Source organism: Aotus nancymaae, unplaced genomic scaffold, assembly GCF_030222135.1.
Source record: "Aotus nancymaae isolate 86718 unplaced genomic scaffold, 86718_ANA_hifiasm-v0.15.2.pri h1tg000019l, whole genome shotgun sequence".
NCBI lineage: Eukaryota > Metazoa > Chordata > Mammalia > Primates > Aotidae > Aotus > Aotus nancymaae.
The window spans coordinates 1,897,178-1,914,333 of record NW_026988431.1 but is presented as its reverse complement, the minus strand read 5'-3'; the positions used below and the strand labels follow the sequence as shown (position 1 = coordinate 1,914,333).

General features: G+C 43.8%; 1 protein-coding gene across 2 annotated transcripts in view; it reads left to right on the top strand.

Annotated features, from left to right (window-relative positions):
• Positions 1–1,926: 1,926 nt before the first annotated feature.
• CMTM8 (CKLF like MARVEL transmembrane domain containing 8) overlaps positions 1,927–17,156 on the top strand; it is a 121,929-nt gene continuing 106,699 nt past the window's right edge. For both annotated transcript variants that reach the window (XM_064378584.1, XM_021666444.2), the window contains exon 1: positions 1,927–2,364. In XM_064378584.1, coding sequence (XP_064234654.1) covers positions 2,221–2,364 — 144 coding nt within the window. In that variant the 5' untranslated portion in view covers positions 1,927–2,220. The remainder of the gene's footprint in view (positions 2,365–17,156) is intronic.

Genomic DNA, 17,156 nt, shown 5'->3' with positions numbered 1-17,156 from the left:
TTCCTTGCAGAAAATTAGTGTATTTTATTCGAGTGTCACTGCACACCTCATTGAAGGTATTATGTAATATGTGGTATATGTACATTTTACCTTTCTAAATTAAAAAAAAAAAATCTGAATTTAGCAACCCATTTGACCACAAGAATTTTAAAAGAGGATTGTCCTTTGTATTATGGAAATAGAGTTGTCTAGACTCACTTTCTATCTTTTGTATTCACTAAATGTCATGCACGAAGCTTGAGTCCCCTCCAGCCATTTCATGTATGTATCTCTTATTTCCCCCAAACTCAGCAGTTTGTCTAAAGCAGCAGCTAACTTCAGCAGGCATCAGGGTCTTTTGGAGGGCTTATTCAATCACAGCTTCCGGGCTCCACCCTCAGAGTTTCTGATTCAGTGAGTCTGGGGCTGGGGCTTGAGAACTTGCATTTTCTGACAGGTCCCCAGGGAACTTGCCTGCCGTTGGTCCAAGGACCATTTTGAGAACTACTGCTCCAGGGGAAAGTGCTATATTTTAAATTTTTAAAATTTACCCACCAGCCCAGGGTGCTTACCAAATGCATATGGATGGATGGAATTTCCCCAAATCTTCATCTTGGCTATGCTTTGCCCGGAGGTCTTCCTGGCTAGACCCTATACTTAAAAGACACTAATTCCTTGTTTTATTTTATTAGATTGTAGTTTTTGCTTTCTTCTCCGCACACTTGATAAGACACTGTGAATAAAATGTCCCTTCTGATCTCTTTTTTAACCTGTTTTGGAACAGATCAGCAGGAATGCCTTCACTGTGAATCCAAAGTTACCCGTGATTTATAGCCAAAGATTATTTCCTTTTCTTTTGGTGGCTTTCAGATAAAATGTTTCTTGCCACCCTTTCACAAAATAGAGGGAGGGATCAAGCAGAAGATAATCTTTTTTAACTCAGAGGTCCATCTGTCAAAGCCTGCACTTTACGACGGCATTACTGAGGCCCAAAAAGTAGAGCCATTCGCCCTGGATCAAACAGCGGATAAACGGAGGCACCCGCGCTCGAGCGCAGTTCTTCCCTGACCCTGTTAAAAGCTGCCTCTCTAAATGAGAACCCCCGTCCCCTTCCCATGTCAGGACAGCACAGCTCGTTTGTTCTAAAGTTAACCTTACACAAAACACAGTTCTCAATCCTTCTTGAAACATTTATTTTCCCAAGGGTGACGGGACGGTCACGCTGATTCATCTTGGTCGGGGACCCCAAACGTCTCCCCTTCTCCGACCCCGGCGCCGTCACCCAGGCTCCACGGGTCCGCGGGACAGAGCCGCGCAGAGCTCCTGGGAGCGTCGCGCCCTCAAAGCCAAGCGATTAAGTTGGTTCCTCAAATTGTTCCCGACAGGAGGGGCAGGAAATAACACCGCGCTCCCGTGGCGGCCGCAGCAGGAAGGGGAGAAGCGCGGGCCGTCTCCCGGCAGTGCTGGCGGCCTCTCATCTATCTCGGGTCTAAGGTCCGGCCGGGTCATCATTCCTGCCGTTTCCCCAACATTCGAGGCCCCACGCCACGACCTGCCTCGGTCCCCGCTCAGTCGTTCCCTCCGCGACGACTCCTAGAGCGGCGGGGCCCCCGGATGCCGGGGTTTCCTTAAGGGGCTCCAATGCCTGAGGCCCCCGACCCGCCCAGGTGGAAGGAAACAGGTCAGAGGCGGCTGCGGGCCTGGGCCAGGCGGGGCCTGACGGAGGCAAAGGCCGGGAGCGGGAGCCGAAGGCGGCCAGGAGGACCCCTGCGCCCTCTCCTCCGCGCCGCCCGCCGGGCTGCCAGTCCAGCCACCCTGGGCGCAACGCGGCGTCTTCTCGGCCTCTGGGAGTCGTGAAACAGGTGAAGAGGCTGGGCGTCCGCGGCGCCTCCGCGGGGCGGTCCCTCTCCTGCCCGCCTCCCGCCCGCCCCTCTCCACGCCCCCTCCCCTCCTCCGGGCGTCCATCCGCGGCCCCGCAGCCTCCCCTCGCGCCTCTCCTCTTCCTCCAGGGCCCCAGCGCAGCCTGGGAGTCCGCGCACGGAGGCGCTAGGGGCGTCCCGCACTCGAGGGACACGCGCCGCGCCTGGACGGCCCCCGGCGGGCGCCCCCCGCGCACCCCCTGCCCTGCGCCGGCTGCGCTCCCCTCCCCCGCGCCGGTGTCCAGGGGGCGCAGGGCCGCGCGTCCAGCCCCAGACGCGCCGGGGGTCCCGGGGAACGCGCCAGCCCGGCCGTGGCGCGACGATGGAGGAGCCGCAGCGCCCCCGCTCGCACACCGTCACCACCACCGCCAGTTCCTTCGCAGAGAACTCCACCAGCAGCAGCAGCTTCGCCTACGACCGGGAGTTCCTCCGCACCCTGCCGGGCCTCCTCATCGTGGCCGAGATCGTGAGTGCCGGCGGGCTGGGGGTGGCGGGGGGCTCAGCCGGACCCCGGCGAGTGCTTCCGCCGTGTTTCTCGGGATGGAGCCTGCTCAGATCCTCCCGCGGGCTTCAGGGAACCGTTTTTGCTCAGCCTCGCCTTCTTCCCAAAGTGCAAAATTCAGACTCCCCTCTCCAAACGAGGTCCAAGAAACTCGAGCTCTCAGGATGTCTTGCTGGGGGAGAAATTCAGCTTGTTGCGCCTTCTCGGTGGCGGCGGCAGATTCTGGGAGCAGGATGCTTGGCTTAGTGGCTGTTGAGTTTATGTTGAGCGTCAGGGACACCTGGTGCCTCTCTCACTTGATCTCCACGTGGATGGCCTCCTCCCTCAAAATAAAGCTTTCTTAAGATCAGGGGAAGAGGAAAAGGCTTCTTTCTTTTTCTGATTATCTCCTTGATAGTCACGTTGAGGTGAGTCAGGAAAATTTTGCTGAATAAAATCTGAGTGCCGCCACCTGTTTCAGGACCAAAGAGGTCTTCTGCTTGGTGCTGTACACATCCTGGTTTAGGCTCAGAACATTCCTGGGAAGGTGGTGGGGCATGGGCGTTCTTCTCTCCATTGAAGGGCATGGAGGCTGGAAATTCAAGTGATCTCCCCAGAAATCCCAGCCAGTCCTTCAAGGCTGAGAAAGGACTGGAGCCCTGTCAGCAGCTAGAGGTGGTCACTGTTTGTGAGTCTTCTTCGTGTACCAGGGTCTTATCAAGCCCTTGAGATGTCCTCGTGCCCTCGTGTAATCCGCAGGACCCCGTCCCCTGTGAAGGTCTAGAGAGGGGAAGTAAATTACACCAGTGGATGGTGAAGCTGGGATTCAAACCCAGGCCTGCCTTTCTGCGGGGCACTGCTCCTAACCGGGAACAGCTGCGACAGCTTTCAGCCGCCTCAGCAGTGCGCTTCCGCCATGTCTCAAACTTTTGTTTAAATATATGGGAACTGAAATCCAGCCTATGTGGGGGTTAGAGAATGGGCACGCCATCATGGCGCAGAGGTGACTGAAGACCTGGGCAGTTCCTTTGAGAAACCTAAAGTAAATTCTGTGTACCTCAAATAGCTTGCTCGCTCCCCCAGCCTCAGACCCCACCCGGACCGGCTATATCAAGCCCCAGGTGGCCATAGTGGCACGAGGTATGAGAAGTGTTGGCTCAGCTCCTCTCCCAGCTGGTTCTCTCAATGGGTATTGAGGACTTCAGAACACTCAAAAGGCTCAGGTATTGAAATCACCTTGCAGGGCCTGGCTTTTAGGAGTTCAACAAATATTTGCTGTGCGAATGAGGGAGCTGGCAGGCTCCTCTGCTTCAGCAGAGCAAACAAAAGCTAAAATGACCGAGACCGGACTTCTACCTTGGGGTGGGTTTGGACCAGGCACGAAGTAAAACGCCTTTTTTTTTTTTTCTGATTTATGATCAATATGCTCTGTGTTCCGCACTTTTTCAGGAAATACAAAAGTGAAAGCAGAAATGTAAATGGCCCACAATCCCATTACTAGAAATAATCACTGTTGACATGTTAGCATGTAGCCTTTTAGATTTCATTAAGTTTTTTGAAAAAGATGGGGAAACATGTAAGCAAAATCACCCTCATTACTACTATAGTTTTTATTTTTGACAGAGTTAATTATGCACTTTTTCTTGTTTGTTTGTTTTGAGACAGGCTGTCTCCCAGGCTGGGGTGCAGTGGCACCATCACGGCACACAGCCACCTTGACGTCTCTGGTTCAAGCTATCTTCCCATTTCAGCCTCCCAAGTAGTTGGGACCACAGGCATGCACAACCACACTTGGAAAATTTTTAATTTTTTTCTAGGGAAAGGGTCTCTGCGTTGCCCAGCTGATCTCAAACTCCTAGGCTCAAGCAATCCTCCCTACTCAGCCTCCCAAGGTGCCGGGATTATAGGCATGAACCACTGTGCCTCACCTTATGCACCTATTTTGAAGATTCGGTCTTACAGGCAGAAATAGAAGTTTCTCCAACTACCTTCAACTCTTAGAGCTCTAAATAGCATGTTTATAACGCTGCTGTTTGGTGTTCCCTTAGCCACCCAGTCACAGGCATTATCCATTGCCTCTCTACTCTGAAAGGTGAGGCTTTAGCTGGGATGCCCTCTTCCCCGCCTCCAATTAAACATGCACTCTTCCTGCCTCCCAGTATAGGTCCCCACTTATGATGGTTTGACTTAGGATTTTTCAGCTTTATAGATGTTGCAAAAGCCGTATGCATTTGGTCGAAATCATACTTCAAATTTTGAATTTTTGTCTTTTCTCGGGCTAGCGATACACAGTCGATATTTTCTCATGATGCTGGGCCGCTCTCAGTCACCCACGCCATCACCAGCGCAAACCACCCATCCTCTCCAGTGTGCTGTGCTGCCGGCTGATTCAGCCAGCTGTGGGCTAACCTAAGTGTTCTGAGCACGTTTAAGGTAGGCTAGGCTCAGCTGTGATGTTTGGTAGGCTAGGGGTATTCAATGCATTTTTGACTTTGGATACTTTCCACTTAGGATGGGTTTATCAGGTTGTAACCTCATCGTATGTCAGGGAGCATCTGCGTAGTCATCAGGTGATTTGGGTTAGATCAGCCATTATTGACCTGTGATGCTATAAATGCCACTTACAGCTGAGCCACTGAGTAGACTGTGAATGCTTTTCCTTTCCTGCCCAATTTCTTGTTTGCCCTGGTGTTAGTAATTTTTTTTTTTTCTATTTTCATATTTCTCCAGATATTTAGTCACTAGTTTTAACCCTAGTTGTTTAAGTCTCCACCAGCAAGTTGAGAGACGTCGGGTATTCTGCCAGAGTTCATCCTCATCACTGGCCTTTGAGGAAGATTCTCTTCCCTTCTCTCCTGGGTTGGAGCCTCTGCTTCCCATGTCCAGTGTCCTCTGTCTTGCCTTACTCCCACTGAGGGGACACACAGTTTCTCGTAGTTTTCTAAGAAAGCATGCATGTGGAAACTGAACTTTGCACCTTTCAGAATATCTTGATTCTACACACAATTCATAGTTTGACTAGGTAGAGAATGTTAGGTTGAAAATGTTTTTCTTCAGAATTTAAAATGTATTCTCTTGTTGTCCTTTAGCTATCCTGATTTAATTTTGTTTTGTTTGAGACCGTGTCTCACTCTGTCACCAGGCTGGAGTGCAGTGGTGTGATCACAGCTCAATGCAACCTACCCCACCTGGGCTCAAGTGAGCCTCTCACCTCAGCCTCCCAAGTAGCTGTGACCACAGGCATGGGCCACCACGCCCAGGTGATTTTTTTTTTTTTTTTTTTTTTTTTTTTTTGTATTTTTGGTAGAGACAGGGTTTTGCCATGTTGCCCAGGCTGATCTCGAATTCCGGAACTCAAGCAATCTGCCTCCCAAAGTGCTGGGTTTATAGGTGTGAGCCACTGCACCTGGCTGTAAAATTTTTTTATTTCAGTTATGTCCCCCTACTGCCTGACTTCTGGAAACTTGTTGAATCTTCTTTTTCCCAGAGAACTAAAATATCACAAAGACGTGCCTTTATATGAGTGTGTTTACTCTCAGTACACTGGGCATCTGGTACGTTCTCGCAAATAAGGAAAATTCATGTAAGTTTTAGAAGACTCCACCCCCTTTTTACAAAGGTATTTTAGTAAACAAATACACTTTTTTTTTTTTTTTTTTTTTTTTTTTGAGGCTGAATCTGGCTCAGTTGCTCAGGTTGGAGTGCAGTGGTTCGTTCTCACAATGTCACCCAGGGTGGAATGCAGTGGTGCAATCCCAGCTCACTGCAACCTCTGCCTGCTGGGTTCAAGCAATTCTGGTGCCTCAACCTCCCAAGTAGCTGGGATTATAGGCAGACACCACCATGTCTGCCTAATTTTTGTATTATTCATAGAGACAGGGTTTCGTCATGTTGGATGGGCTGGCCTTGAATTCCTGACCTCAAGTGATCCCCCCCACCACCGCAGCCTCCCAAAGTGCTGTGATTACAGGTGTGAGCCACCTCACCCAACCAAAATGAAATAACGGTTCTTTTAAAAGTTTATAAACATGCACGTTGTTGGCTGGGCATGGTGGTTCACACCTGTAGTCCCAGCCCTTTGGGAGGCTGAGGCCAGCAGATTGCCTAAGCCCAGGAGTTTGAGACCAGCCTGGCCAACATGGTGAAACCCCTTCTCTACTGAAAATTCAAAACTTAGCCTGGCATGGTGGTGGGCATCTGTAGTCTCAGCTAGTTGGGATACTGAGGCAAAGTATCATTTGAGCCCAGGAGGTTGAGGTTGCAGTGAGCTGGGATTGCACCACTGCATTCCAGCCTGGGTGACATTGTGAGACCCTGTCTAAAAAAAAAATAATAAAAAAATTAAAAAACACATTGTTAAGTTAAAGGTATAAGTTGGGAATGTATCCTCGGACACATTTTTGGATATTTGTCTTCTCAGCTGCAGTCCACTTAGACTGACATTTACATTAAGAGTTCAGGAAGGCAGTGCAGCTCACTGTGGTTGAATGCATTTGACCAGGGATCAGTTTCTGGTTCTGCTCTTCACCACGTACCACGTGAGCCATTCTTTCAATTGGAAAGTACCTCATAGAGTTGTCAGGACCTGAACAACAGCTGTGCATGAAATGCTCAGCAGAATACCCTGGATTACTCTTCAGTTAGCCCCTTCTCACATACTGCTTCTCTTCAGCTTCTAATTTCCCTTTTCCTTTGGCATATTTCAACTCCAGCAAATGCCAGAAAGAGAATTAATGGTTTCTCTGCCAAGACATTATAGCAGCAGGGGTGAGTATTCACCCATCTTCCAGTTCATGGCAGACCAACTTTGAATTCACTCCTAATCAACATAGGACCCCCCACAGACAAGTACATGTGGAGAGGGAGCTATGGAAGGTCAGGTCCAGGGAGCCGGAAGGTTTGATAGCTTCTAGCTGCACTTGCCCTGCACACAAACCAAGACCTTACCTAAGGATTTTTTTTTGAAGCAGAGTCTCACGGTGTCACCCAGGCTCGAGAGTGCAGTGGTGTCATCATAGCTCACTGCAACCTGAAATTCCTGGGCTGGAGCCATCCTCCCACCACAGTCTCCTGAGGAGCTGGGACTGGGACTACAGATATGCACTGCCAATGCCCAGCTATTTTTTTTTTTTTTTTTTTTTTGAGATGGGGGTGTCTCACTGTGTTGCCTAGGCTAGTCTTGAACTCCTGGCCTCAAGCAGTTCTCCCACTTAGGCTTCTGAAAACACAGGGATTGCAGGCATGAGCCATTGTAGTCAGAAGATTTCTGTTTAATTTGAATTTTCTTTCCATTTTCTCAGTTCTTTCTAAAGCTCCGTTTATACTTTTTTCTTTGCATATATTTTCTTGTGACTTTTTCTAACTGATCTGTGACCTGCTGCTGTTCACTATGCCGTGAACATTTTTCAGGTCCCCTTTGGAATTACTACCATTTTCTATCCTAAATAAAAATAGAATAGAACAGAAATAAAAATAGAATAGAACAGAAATAAAAATAGAATAAAAATTCTATCTTAAAATAGAAAACCTGATTTCCCCGGTTTTCTATTTTAAGACTAATGTTTCTGGGTTTGACTAGTATAACCAGTGCCGTAGCAATCATCTTTCTTTGTCCATCTTTCCATATTTGTCCAGTGCTTTTCTTGAGGAAAAGTCCCTTGAGGTAGAATTGTTGGGCTAAAGGCTATATACATTTAAGGGTTTTGTGACATAGTCTGAAGTTATCTTCTCCAAAGTCCTACTGGTTAAAACTGTCATCTGTAGTATGAGTGTTTAAAGCTAAAAATACTTTTAAAAAATTCTAAATGCCAAGGATCACCTTAAATTACATACTGTGTTTTATTGATTATAATGGATGTTTTTTGTTCATGTTTTAATATCTGAATGAGGATGCAGCTTATAATTGATGATTTCTTGGATATCATGAAATATAGACCCATTGATTCTTTATCTGGAGATAGTGGAGCATGTCTGTTTCAAATCTTTGCAGTTTCATTCCTGAGATTAAGGAATACCTACCCCCAGAAAAATGCTACTTTCTCCCTTGGGCAAACAAAATACTGAGACAAAGAATTACTAAGAACCTGACTTCCTGCTTGAACCTGGGGAAATGAAATTGTGCAGAGAACAAAACATAGTGTTTTTTCAAATCACTTGTCAAAATCGCTTGCTCTGGCTTTGGGAGTGAGTGGTAGTAGCTCTACCTATTAAAACACTCAAGGCGATGTCAATGTAACATCATGTGGAAACCAAATCATGGTAGTTTCCTTCCTTTTAAAGTTTTATAACAGCTAGAAGCAATCCAGTACTTGACCTGTGAATTGTAGGATGCTGTGATCTCATTACTATTACAAGTACTTGAAGAATGAAAGTGATTTGTAAGAAGCCGAGTAAATTGTGCCCTTCCTGTTACTGATGACTTCAAAATGAGTTGTAGTATCCATGTAATAAGGTTGGGTCACCTTTTATTTACATACTGTCATGAGCAAACTTAGTTGGGGAAGGATAAATAGGGTTTACTGAGAATTGGAATTTATCTCTACTGCCCTACTGAGTTCCTTAAAAAAAAGTGAACATAGTTTCTATTTCATATTTCATAAAAGCAATACCCAACATTTGTAGAAAAAACTTTTACTTATTAATTTTATTATTATTTTGAGACAGAGTCTTGCTCCATTGCCCAGGCTGGAGTATAGTGGTGTGATCTCAACTCACGGTAACCTCTGCCTCTCAGATTTAAGTGATGCTTGTGCCTAAGCCTCCTGAGTAACTGGGTGCATGCCACCATCCCTAGCTAATTTTTGTATTTTTAGTAGAAACAGGGTTTCACCATGTTAGCCAGACTGGCCTTGAACTCCTGGCCTCAAGTGATCTACCCACCTTGGCCTCACAATTGTTCCAGAATTTTTTCTTTTTTTCTTTTTTTGAGGCAGAGTCTCACCCTGTCGCCCAGGCTGGAATGCAGTGGTGTGACCTTGGCTCACTGCAACCTCCGCCTCCCCAGGTTCCTGTGATTCTCCTACCTCAGCCTCCCAAGTAGCTGGGACTACAGGCGTGTGCCTCCACGTCTGGCTAATTTTTGTATTTTGTATTTTTTAGTAGAAATGGTGTTTCACTATATTGGCCAGGCTGATCTCAAACTTCTGACTTCACGATCCACCCGCCTCGGCCTCCCAAAGTGCTGGGATTATAGGTGTGAGCCACCGTGCCTGCCCCAGAATTTCTTAAGTTGTATATTATCTGTAATTTTCTCAAGTGTAGTCTCTTGTAAACTACTCTTTTTGTTTCCTGCTGTGACCATCTGTGCTGGATACCTTCCATTTGTCCTTCAGATTCCCTCTCCACCCTGCTCCTGCATGGACTGTCTTAATGGACCCCTGCCCTCTGATGTCCCAGTGGCCGTATCTACTGGTGGCGCCAGCATGAGACTGTCAGGTGAAAGGAGAGCAGGTTCTGGACATTCATTCCCCAGGGTTCCTCCCTGCTGGGTCTCAGCCGGTTGGATGTGTCCCTCCACGGAAGACAGGCTATCTGGCAGCTCTCTGCACACTGCTATTTTCCCTGACTCCGATAACTATTCACTCCCCCCTGCTTCTGATTGCCAAGTGCTGCCCTATAGCTTGTGGTTTTCCTACACCCTGCTGTATAAACAATACCCTTATTAAACCCTACTTAGATTACCCAATCTGAATGTGCCTGCTTTCCTGCCTGCTGAGGCCTGATATATTACCTGTTTTCATCAATGATTAACTTCTTATGACATTCATAATGGCCACATAGTTTTCCATAAATATCCAGGCTCCTACTGTTCAATATATGTTTATTTCCTCTTTTTAGCGGTGCTATAACAAACATCTTTAAAGCTAAATCTTTCTGGATGTTTGTTTTCTGAGGATGATTACTTAGAATTGATAAAAGGGTATACGAATCTTCTTTAAAGATAAGTTTATTGGCCAGGCACGGTGGCTCATACCTGTCATCCCAGCACTTTGGAAGGCCAAGGCGGGAGGATTACCTGAGGTCAGGAGTTCAAGACTAGCCTGGCCAACATAGCGAAACTCTATCTCTACTAAAAATACAAAAACTAGCCAGGCATAGTGGTGGGTGCCTGTAATCTCAGCTACTCTAGAGGTTGAGGCAGAAGAATCACTTAAACCCGGGAGGCAGAGGTTGCAGTAACCTGAGATGGCACCACTGCACTCCAGCGTGACAGAGCAAGACTCGTCTCAAAAAAATAAAGGAGAGAGAGAGAAGAAGATAAGTTTATTAAGGTATCCACCTTGTTTAGCGTAGAGTCCTATGAGTTTTGGCATTTGTGTTTTTTAAAAATATCTTTATTAAGATATAATTGCATATAAAATTGACCTTTTTAAAGTCTACAATTCAGGAGTTTGTAGGATATTCACAGAGTTGTATAGCTATCACTACTGTCTTATTTTAGAATTTTTTCTCCCCGGAGATGGAGTCTCACTTTGTCCCCCAAGTTAGAGGTCAGTAGCACAATCTCAGCTCACTGCAACTTCTGCCTCCAATGTTCAAGCAATTCACCTGCCTCAGTGTCCTGAGTAGCTGGGATTACAGGTGTGTGCCACCACACCCGGCTAATTTTTTTTTTTCTGAATTTTTAGTAGACGGGGGTTTCACCATGTTGGCCAGTCTGATCTCAAATTCCTGACCTCAAGGGATCCACCCACCTGGACCTCCCGAAGTGCTGAGATTACAGGTGTGCACCACCATGCCTGACTAATTTTTGTATTTTTAGTAGAGATGGGGTTTCACCATGTTGGCCAGGCTGGTCTCAAACTCCTAGCCTCAAGTGATCCACCCACCTTGGCCTCCCAAAGCAATGGGATTATAGGCGTGAGCCACCGTGCTCAGCTGAATAATTTCTCTTTTAAAAATTTTTAAAAATTTCTCCCTACTGTCACTACTCTTGTTCAAAGAACATTTTCATCACCTCAAAACCAACCTCATCCCTATTAGCAGTCACTCCGCATTCCTCCCTTCCCTCAACCTTTGGTAACAACCAGGCTATTTTCTGTCTTTATGAATTTGCCTATTCTGGACATTTCACGTACATGGAATCCTTTGTGGCCCTTTTGATCTGACTTCTTTCACTTACTATCTCTCATATATATATATATATATATATATATATATATATATATATATATTTTTTTTTTTTGTGGCAGAGTTGCACTCTTTCACCAGGCTGGAGTGCAGTGGTGAGATCTTGGCTCACTGCAACTTCCACCTCCTGGCTTCAAGGGATTCTCTTGCCTCAGCCTCATGCAGCACCACACCCAGCTAATTCTTGTATTTTTAGTAGAGGCGGGGTTTCACCATCTTGGCCAGGATGGTCTCGATCTCCTGACCTTGTGATCCATCCTTCTCGGCCTCCCAAAGTGCTGGGATTACAGGTGTGAGCCACCGTGCCCAGCAGCATCGTGTTTTTAAGGGTCGGCTATGTTGTAGTAAGTATCAGTACTTCATTTTTTGTAATTGTCAAATAATATTTAACTGATATATCAATCCATTATTTTGTTTATTTATCAGTTGAAGGAGTTATAATAGGTACTTCATGTTCATGTGTTAATATCTGAATCAGGGGCAGCTTCTAATCAATGCCTGTTCATTCCTGCTAAAATAATCAAAAACCTGGTAGCTGGGATTTCAGTCTGGATTCTATTGAATCTATAGATCGATTTGGTGAGTAATGCCATCATAACAAAATGAAGTCTTATAACTTATGAACATGGGATATTTACATTGCCTATTACAAATCATGCTGCTGTGAACCTTCATGTATAAGCTTTTTTTTTTTTTTTTTTTTTTTTTTGAGACAGAGTCTCGCTCTGTTGTCCAGGCTAGTGTGCAGTGACACGATCTCAGCTCACTGCAACCTCCCTCTACCCGGTTTAAGCGATTCTCCTGTCTCAGACTCCCGAGTGGCTGGGATTACAGGCACCTTCCACCACACCTGGCTAATTTTTGTATTTTTTTAGTAGATATTTGGTTTCACCATGTTGGCCAGGCTGGTCTTGAACTCCTGACCTCAGGTGATCTACCCGCCTCGGCCTCCCAAGCTTTTTTTTTAATTAAAAGTTTTTTTAGAGACAGGGTCTCACTGTGGAGACCCTGGAGACCCTGCCAGGCTGGAGCGCAGTGGCATCATAACTCATTGTAACCTCAAACTCCTGGGCTTGAGCAATTCTCCCCACTCAGCCTCCCAGTTAGCTAGGACAACAGGTGTGGGCTACCATACCTGGCTAATTTTTAAATTTTTTGCGGAGACAGGGTCTTGAACTCCTGGCCTAAAGTGATTCTCCCACCATGGCCTCTCACAGCACTGGATTACAGGCATGACCCACTCTGCCCAGCCATGTACAAGCTTTTATGTGTACATATGTTTTCAGTCCCCTTGAGCACTTAGCAAGAAATGTAATTACTGGGTAATGTGGTATCTTTATGTTTGATATTGAAGTGACTCAGTGTGGTGGCTCACCCCTGTAATTCCAGCACTTTGGGAGGTCAAGGCAGGCAGATCGCTTGAGCCCAGGAGTTCGAGACCGGCCTGGGTAGCCTGGGCAACATGGCAAAACCCCATTTCTATGAAAAATACAAAAAATTAGCTTGGGGGTGGTATGTGCCTGTAGTCCCAGCTACTTGGGAGGCTAAGGTGGGAGGATCACTTGAGCCAGGAAAGTTGAAGCTGCAGTGAGCTGAGATTGTGCCACTACACTGCAGCCTGGGTGACAGAGTGAGGTCGTGCCTCAAAAAAAGACACATATAAACAAAAGAAAAAATAGTTGAACCACTGCTAGACTGTTTCCAGACTATACCACTTTACAATCCCTCCTGCAACATGAGGGTTCTGATTTCTTCACATCCTCATCTAGACTTACTTTCTTTGATTCTAGCCATCCTAGTGAGTGTGAGATTGTATCGCACTGTGGTTTGCATTTCCATAATGTCTAATGACGTTGAGCAGTCTTCATGTGCTTAATGGTCATTACACTTTCTTTAGAGAGCTGTCTATTCAAATCCTTTGTCCATTTTAAGAATAGGTTAATTTGTCTTTTATTGTTGAGTTGTATGTGTTCTTTACACATTCTGGGATAAATCTCTTATCAGATATATGACTTGAAAGTATTTTTCTCCCATTCTGTCTGTTATCTCTGCACTTTTCTTGACAATGTCCTTAGAAGTACAAAGGTTCATAATTTTGAAAAAATCCAATTTACATAGTTTTCCTTTTGTCATTTGTGCTTTTGGTGTCATATCTGAGAAGGCTTTAACTAATCCAAGGTCACGAAGATTTACTCTCTATTTTCTTCTAAAAGTTATAGGTCTTATATTTAGGTCTATGATTTATTTGAGTTCATTTTTGTATATGATGTGAGGGAAGGGCTTAACCTCAATATTTTACATGTGGATATCAATTGTCCCAGCACCATTTATTAAAAGACTGTTTTTCTCCCATTGAATTATCATGGCACTCTTGTTGAAAATCAAATAATCATAAATACAGTGGTTTATTTTTGGATTCTCAGTTATATTTGATTGACGTAAATCTCTACTCTTATGCCATGCTGTATTGATTACTGTAACTTTGTAGTAAGTTTTGAAATTTGAAGTGTGAGTCCTCCAACTTGGTTCTTTTTCAAAGTTGTTTTGGCTATTCTGGGCCCCTTACATTTCCATATGAATTTTAGGATCAGTTTGTCATATACTGCCAAAGCAAACTAACAAAAACCTGGCAGCTGGGATTTCAGTCTGGATTCTGTTGAATCTAGAGATCAATTTGGTGAGTACTGCCGTCATAACAAAATGAAGTCTTTTGATTTGTGAACATGGGATGTCTTTATATTTAATTAGGTCTTCTCTAATTTCTTTCAGCAATGTTTTGTAGTTTTCAGTATACATGTCTTATGCTTTCGTTAAATTTATTTCTAAGTATTTTATTCTTTTTGATTCTATTGCAAATGGAAGTATTTTCTTAAGTTCATATTTGGATTGTTTAGTACTAGATTATACAAATCCAACTGAGTTATTTTTTATTTTAATTTATTTTATATAAAAAACGTATACCAAAAAAATAGACAGGGTTTCACCATGTTGCCCAGGCTGGTCTCAAACCCCTGGGTTCAAAGGATCCACCTGCCGTGGCCTCCCAATATGATAGGATTACAGGCATCAGCCACTGTGCCCAGCCTCCAATTGAGTTTTACATCCTTCTCTTGTATTCTGTAACTTTGTTGACCTTATTTACTAGTTTTAATAATTATTTTGTGGTTTGACATACATTTGTAAGGCTTTTGATATTGCTGCCAAGTTGTACAAAAAAAGTTCGCACCAGTTTTCCTTCTCTCTAATGGTGTTTCAGCATGTAACAAGATTTGTTTCTGCAAATGCTCAAATTTTCTTTTGATATTTGCCAACTTGTTTGGGGAAGGAGATATTCAGAATAATAAAAACCAGTTTGGTATGGGCACCGACCAGTCAGAGAGAACACCAGCTATAAATAATATTCAGGGGAGCAGGGACTTGTGAAAAAAATGCAAATTGTTTTTATTTGCATTTCTGTGATCATTAAAGCTGAACATTTTAAATATGCTTATTAGACATCTATTTTTATTTTTTTTGTTTTGTTTTGTTTTTTTGAGGGTCTCACTCTGTCACCCTGGCTGGAGTGCAGTGGTGTGAGCATTGCTTATTGCAGCCTCAACCTCCTGGGCTCAGGTGATCCCCCCACCTCAGCCTCCCGAGTAACTGCGACTACAGGCACGTGCCACCACACCTGGCTAATTTTTTGTGTTTTTGGTGGAGACAGGGTTTTACTATGTTGCCCAGGCTGGTCTCAAACTCCTGTGTTCAAGCAATCCACACGCCTCATCCTCCCAAAATGCTAGGATTACATGCCTGAGCCACCATGCCCAGCCACATCTATTACTTTTATTATTATTCATGCCACTTTTTCATCAGAAATTCTAATTTGTATGAAATCTAAACTGTTATCTTCCTTTAGCCTTCTGGCCATTACTTAAACTAAACAGGCCCCAGACCCAGGGTTACACAAATACTTGAAGAAAATATAGGAGAAATTTAAAAAAATATATTTCTTGATTGGGTGTGGTGACTCACACCTGTAATCCTAGCATTTTGGGAGGTTGAGGCAGGTGGATGGCTTGAGCTCAGGAGTTTGAGACTAGTCTGGTCAACATAGTGAAACCCCGACTCTACAAAAAACACAAAAATTAGCTGGGCGTGGTGGTGTGTACCTGTAGTTCCAGCTTCTTGGGAGGCTGAGGTGGGAGGATGGCTTGAGCCCAGGAGCTGGAGGTTGCAGTGAGCCATGATTGTGCCACTGCACACCAGCCTGGGAAACAGAGCCAGACCCTGTCTCAGAAAAAAATAAAATAAAAATATTTACCTTCTTACATTTTAAGAAGTTATTTTTGTGTTTATAAGGTAAGAATTTTACTTTTTTACCCAAGTGGATATCCAGTTGCATCACTATTAATAGTATCTTATTTCATTATATGCAGAACTATTTCTTAACCCTATTTTGTTCTATTCCTGTGTGAATTCCCAGGCCCTTTTAATTATTATAGTGTTATCATGTATTTTAATATTCAATAGGGTAAGCCATACAAAATTTTCTATTTCTTTGCTGTCGCTGTATACTTATACTAACACTTAAGGTGATTTTTAGAATCAATGTTTCTTAAATTCCATTTCAACTTGGATTGTGATTGCATTATATTTATAAACTAATTTGAAGAGTTGGCTTTCTGATACCAAATCTTGCCATCTATGAATGTTGTCTCTCTTCATTTATTCAGGTTATTTTATGTTCTTAAAGTTCTAAGTGTTTTTCAGATGAGTCTTATGCATTTCTTACTCAGTTTTAAGTATTTTCAATTTTTGATAAATGGGATTTGTTAAAAATGAATTGGATTTCACTCATTTCTGATTATTTGTGATTTATGAAGAAAGCTGGTAATTTTTAAATTTTGGTCTTGTGTGTAACTCTCTCGAGTTACACTTTTTATTTATTTTTGATTTTGTCAGAAAAATATCTGTGAATATGGGTGGTTTTCATTTTCTTTTTATACTTTTTTCCATTATTGCATAGGCTAAGACTGCTAGTATGATGTCAAATAATTGGGATGATGTGGATATCCTTGGCTGGCTCATAACTTTAATTGGATATTTCCAATATTCTAATAATAGTACAGTTTTAACTATAGGGTCTGGTATTTATTGAGTTAAGGAAGGGAAGTTTAACTGTGTAACCTTTTTAATTAGGAATGATTTGAGCAGTATAAATGGGAATGGAGCTAGGAGATAGGATTGTTTTGGTGGGGGGGTGCTTTTTATTGAGGTGATCATACGAGTTTTGTTTAATTCAATTTGCTAAAGTAGTGAATTGTATTAGGAAACCTAATGTTGAATTATTCTTATACTCTTGGGATAACCTCTACTTAGTTTTATTATTCCAATAAACTATTAAATTTAAATGATTTTTACTCTTGGATTTGATTTATTCATATCATATCTAGGGATTTTGTCGCTATGTGCATATGTAAAATCAGCCTTAGTTTCCTTTGCTGTGTTCCATTTTGTCTGATTCTAATCCTGTCAAACCAGTTTTTTTTTGTTGTTTTTTTTTGTAGCATTTATTTTCTTGTCCCTTTATCTTTTTTTCTTAATTTTTTTTTTGAGACAGAGTTTCACTCTGTCACTCAGGCTGGAATGCAGTTGGTGTGATCTTG